This window comes from Tupaia chinensis, unplaced genomic scaffold (genome assembly GCF_000334495.1).
Source record: "Tupaia chinensis unplaced genomic scaffold, TupChi_1.0 Scaffold144276_1, whole genome shotgun sequence".
Lineage (NCBI taxonomy): Eukaryota > Metazoa > Chordata > Mammalia > Scandentia > Tupaiidae > Tupaia > Tupaia belangeri.
In genome coordinates, this window is record NW_006204133.1 from 694,498 (window position 1) to 699,803 (window position 5,306).

Consider the following 5,306-nt stretch of genomic DNA (forward strand, 5'->3'; position numbering starts at 1 on the left):
ATTCTCCTCTCGGGATCTTGGGCACGCACGCACACACGCCTGGCGTGAGTTCTAAGCCACCGGGTCTGGGACGCGAACCACGGTCGACTATGTGGGAGTCCAGCGACATAGCCATTACACCAACTGCTGGTTCTCGAGAGACCATCACATTTTACTGTCTGGCCCCCACACAGGCTTTTTAAACCTGCAGAATTTGTCAGGAAAGCATTCTCTTGCCCTAGGGATTTTAGAGCTGGCCTTTTAGAAATATTGGCTTGAAGAAGACTAGCAAAAGGATGTGTGTCCCAGGACATGTGCCTTGTAAACAAGCAGATAGACACAGTATACACTGTCACAGTGTACTGTCTTCTGGAGCAGTGGACATTTTTCCATCTGAACATGTAACAGCCATCTTGTATTTTTTTTTTTTAATGAGAGATTTTTGCTATAGGGTGTGTGCGCTTGCGAGAGAGACAGAACGTGAGAACTCATACCCCAAGGGGGATGGCCATGCTGCAGTCCCTGCTCCTCCATTCTCTTCTCGGATCCTGGGCATGCACGCACACTCACCCAGCGTGTGTGGTTTAAGTTACCGGGTCTCCCTCGTTTTGATCACGTGCAGAGATACTTTCATGAGAGCAGAGGCCGATGCCTGAGAGCTCCCATTTCCGAGGGCCGTGCGCTGTAAGTCTTGGTTCCTGTTTCCGTACTCAGGTTGACCCCATGTTTCAGAAGACTGCAGCCTCGTTTGATGAATGTAGCACAGCAGGGGTGTTTCTCTCTACCCTCCACTGCCACGACTACAGAAGTGAGCTGCTCTTCCCTTCGGACGTCCAGATTCTCTCCAGTGGAGACCCTCCTGAGATGCCTGATTTGGGTTGGGTCGAAATGACAGATTTAAAAGGTGAGTACTGGGAACCAGCAGTTAGCGTAATGGCTATGTCGCTGGACTCCCACATAGTCGACTGCGGTTCATGTCCCGGACCTGGTGGCTTAAAACTCACACCGGGCGCGTGTGCGTGTGTGCCCAAGATCCCGAGAGGAGAATGGAGGAGAAGGGATTGCGGTGTGACCATCCCCCCTGGGGGTGATTTCTCGCTTTCTGTCTCTATGTCTCTCTCTGTCTGTCTGGCGAGCGCACGCGCCCTACAGTGAAAATCTCTCCAAAAAAAAAAAAAAAAAGGTGAGTACCAATAATGCCTCTCTGGGGCATTCCAGTCATCAGAGACGTTCCTGTACACCATGCTCTGATAGTTACTCATTTAAATCACCCAAGAGGTTCCCCTGGAATGCCAGGTGGGGTGACTAGCAGCCCCCTAATGTCTTTTCTCCCTGCAGCAGGGAGTCTAAAACGAGGGACTGCTGCCCCTTGGTCTCTTGTGCCAGGCACCTCTAGTGGCCAGTTCACAACCAGCTCTACCGTCACCACTGGGGTACAGAGGCTCATCCTGGAGTGTGGACTTGGAAAAAAAAGTGGTTTAAAAGACCTTTGTCTAGCCAGAGAGGCATTGTGAATTATTTCTAGACTCTGTGGTGATCTAAGAACGGGCCTGTCCAGTTATCCCCCATCCCAGCTTGGTGAAGATTGACCGTCCCACCATTCTACCCTAGGCCCACGGGTTGGGGGCCTTCTCAGGACTGTGATGAGGTGCAGGTTGGTGCTTGCTGTGCCGTCCCTACACTTGGAATCTCTGCTTTGAAGTTAATTTCTCTCAAGAAGGTCAGGGATAACGGGAAGCCAGTACCTTCCTCACCGCGCGGCAGCCCCGTGCAGTCTCCATCCAGATTGCCTGGCATGCCCACTTCCACCTGGGCTCCAACCCTGGGCTTCCCCATACGACTCCACTGTCACACCGGCACCCTCCGGCCGGCGCCACTGTGACTGGGCCGTGCGTAATCGTTTTCACATGTTAGGTCAAAGTGATCCTCCCCTCCAGGGCTATTCGGATGTTTCCTGCCCATCTTGTCTTTTCTGTCCTTCCCTGAATTTTACTTGGTGTAACTTTTTGGTGATAATAGTTTGTATTCCAAGTTCGTGCTCTGAGCTGGGGCTGCAGTCCTGTGAGGTAGATTACCTGTAGCTGGCTTAGTTTGGGACTAAGCATAAGTACCCTGACATGGTTCCCAGATACTTTTAAGAGGAAGGGTTTTTGATTTCCCGACTATAACATAGGGCACAGTTCATGTCTGACCAACCGTCCGTGCTTCAGGTTTCTCCTCTAGTATTCTTACCATTCTCGTTAGAGCAGAGTGCAGCCTAACTCCCACGCGGGCATGGCCTGGGAGAGCAGGCCAGCCAGCCAGTGTTGGCACTCGAGCCGCCGCTGAACAGTGAGGTGACTGCCTGTCATGTCCGTGGTGCCGCGGTGTCCGTCTGAGGGAATGAGGAACGTGCTTGACCTCTCTAACCTGTGTGTTCTTGCCATTCTCTCCAGCGCCGCTGCAGCAGTGTGTGGAAGATCGCCAGGTCTGCCCTTCCCTGGCCGGGTTCCAGTTCACTAAGTGGGACAGTGAAACACACAATGAGGTGTGGTCAGCTTTGGGACTTAATAAGGGCTCTGGGCATCTCTCCAGTGACTTATGGTTTCAGCTAAATGACCCGAGATTAGTTCTGCCCAATGGGAACCAAAACTGTGGCATCATTTTTATTTAGCCGCAAGTACAGAAAATATTTCCTTTGGCACTTCATAGGGACGGAAGAGCTGCAGGGTGGGGAGGGAGGGCTGTGAAGCCCAGCAGCCCAGCGCACAGACGAGTGAGTGCTGGGGTCAGCCCCCGTCCCTTCGGCTTCCCTAGGTAAGGCAGCCCTGCTGGCCACGGGTGGACAGTGTCTGTCACGTTCACTCTGGAACACAGTCACCCCGGTGGCCTCTGCTTTCTTAGGCTGCTGTCAAGTTCGAGGAATTTCCTGCTGTGCGGGGCCGAGTCCCTTGGCACAGGATTTTCTGAGAAATTGTCATGTGTCATGCTCTCCTCTGAGTATTTTTAGCGCGGGCCCCTTTAGCCTACTTACGACAACTTCCAAAATAAATGGTCTCCATGGAGAACTGTTTTCTCTAAACATGTAGTTCATGGCTACGGATTCCTGTTTCATGTTTTACCAAACGTGCCTGACAATGCAGCTTCATCCTGTGCCGCACAATGTAAACTTCCTCAGCGCCGGGCTCTGAGAACGCCGGCTCCGGGGGCGGGGCGGGAAGGGCGGTGCAGGGCAAGGAGAAGGCTGTTTGTCCAGTGGGGAGCCGGGGTGTTACTGGATGAGAACTTGAGAATTCTCGTCTGTCCCCTCTAGTCTGTGTCGGCCCTGGTAGACAAGTTCAAGAAGAATGATCAGGTGTTCGACATCAATGCTGAGGTGGAGGCGAGTGATGGCGAAGACTTCCTTGATGGCCCCCTGGAAGGTGATTTTGATGCCAATGACGAGCCCGACCACACTGCAGCTGAGCATCAGGAAGAGTTCAGGAGCTGGAAGGAGCCCTGCCAAGTTCACAGCCGCCAGTAAGGCTCGCAGGGTCACAGAGAACGTTTCCATGGAAGTTCTCCACCAGTTTGTGACAGAGTTCCTGTTAGGGGATCCAGCTTCAGCTCTGATGGCTGAGTTGCTGTGCCATGCTGTACCGTCAGTCGGGCCTTTCTGACTCCTGGTGGAGCACACCTGACTGAATGCTGGCTTAGCCACTTGGGTTATAAAAATGACATTGTAGGAGTTTGTCATAGGATGATATGAAGTGCTAAAGAAAGCCCTTGGAATCGAGCAGCCACTTCAGTGAGCTGTGACTGCTTGCCCTTGGGTGGCAGAGAGTGCATCCCCTTTCTGCACACTGCCTGGGGCAACGTCCCTGCAGACAGACACAGCCTTATGTGTTGCGTCCATAAAAAGTGGTGCCTGCCTGGAAGGTCCGTGAGGGTGGGGGCTGAGCAGTGTTGGGTTATAGATAAGGAGACTGAGGCTGAGCAAAGCAAATAAAAAAGAAAACTGAGCATATTTGGTGGAGGGGAGGAAAATCGGTCTTTAGTAATTCAAATTGTTGATTATCCTAGTAAGCATCACTAGGAAAAAATCAGAACTTGCTTGGCTTTTATCATAGTTACTTAATAGGTTAGGACTGTTTTAGTTCTGAATGTGCTTCGGAAGCGGGGACCCACAACCCTTCAGTGTAGACGGCCTCTGAGGATCTTGACTAGAGCGAGGGGTAGAAGATTCCATGAGGTTAGAGCCACAGTCTATTTACTCCTTCGTCCATAACAGCAGCTTTGTAAGTCTGGAATGGGAGGCAGTCAGGCTGGTTTAGTTTGGGTAAAGCCTTAGAAGTTTTTCACTGTAGGGGTGGTTTTAACCCAGGTTAAGGGCACTGGATCCCACATGGCTGACCACAGTTTGACTCCTGGCCCTGATGACTTGAAAACACGCTGAGTGTGTGTGCATGCCTGCCTAAGACCCTGACAGGGTGGAGAAGTGGAGGGGAAGGGGTTGCAGCGTGACTACAGTCCACTGGGGGATGCTTCCCACCCCCACCCCACTCCCGTCTTAGCTGGTGAAAGCATGTGCCCCTCTGACAATTAAAAAGTTCAGTATAATTTCCCACTAAGGCAAAAATTCCCAAGAGAACTATTCAAATGTCTCCAGGATAAGAAGTTTGTTTGTTTCTTTTTTTTTTTTTTGGAGAGGTTTTTGCAATAGGGTGCGTGTGCTTGCCAGACAGAGAGAGACAGAGAGACAGAAAGCAAGAAATCACCCCCCAGCTGGGATGACCACACCACAATCCCTTCTCCATTCTCCTCTTGGGATCTTGGGCACACATACACACACGCCTGGCGTGAGTTTAAGCCACTGGGTCTGGGACGCGAACTGCGGTCAACTACGTGGGAGTCCAGTGACATAGCCATTACACTAACTGCTGGTCCCAGAAGTTTGTTTCTTGAGCTCAGTTTTTTGCCCATGTGGAAAATTATTAGCTCGATAATGTCTCTTAGAATCCAAATACAATTTGGGTTTTGACCATTGCCGTCTCAAGGCCAAATAACCCCTCCAAGGCTCATCAGTACCCTCTTTCCTGAGTGGTACTATTTACATAGCTGTGGTTTTGCTCTCTTCTCATCCTGTCTTCTGAGAAGTGAGACATCATGGACAGATCAGTAGGGTGAACTCTCTTGATGTCATTGTCAGGTGTCAGAGAAGAGCTGTCACTTTTCCTAAGCAACTAAGTGACATCTAAGGAACTGATAGTAATCAAAGGCTTCAGTGTGGAAGATGTTCTCTGCTGGTTATTTTGAAAAAAAGTCTTCATTTCCCTCCCTCGTTCCATACAGTACAAACCTCAGACTGT

The 5,306-nt window shown here is 50.9% G+C and overlaps 1 protein-coding gene across 1 annotated transcript in view; it reads left to right on the top strand.

Moving 5' to 3' along the window:
- NCAPH (non-SMC condensin I complex subunit H) overlaps window positions 1-5,306 on the top strand; it is a 55,910-nt gene that overhangs the window by 24,007 nt on the left and 26,597 nt on the right. The window contains exons 7-9 of the mRNA XM_006166559.3: window positions 694-883; window positions 2,415-2,506; window positions 3,272-3,477. Coding sequence (XP_006166621.1) covers window positions 694-883; window positions 2,415-2,506; window positions 3,272-3,477 — 488 coding nt within the window. The remainder of the gene's footprint in view (window positions 1-693; window positions 884-2,414; window positions 2,507-3,271; window positions 3,478-5,306) is intronic.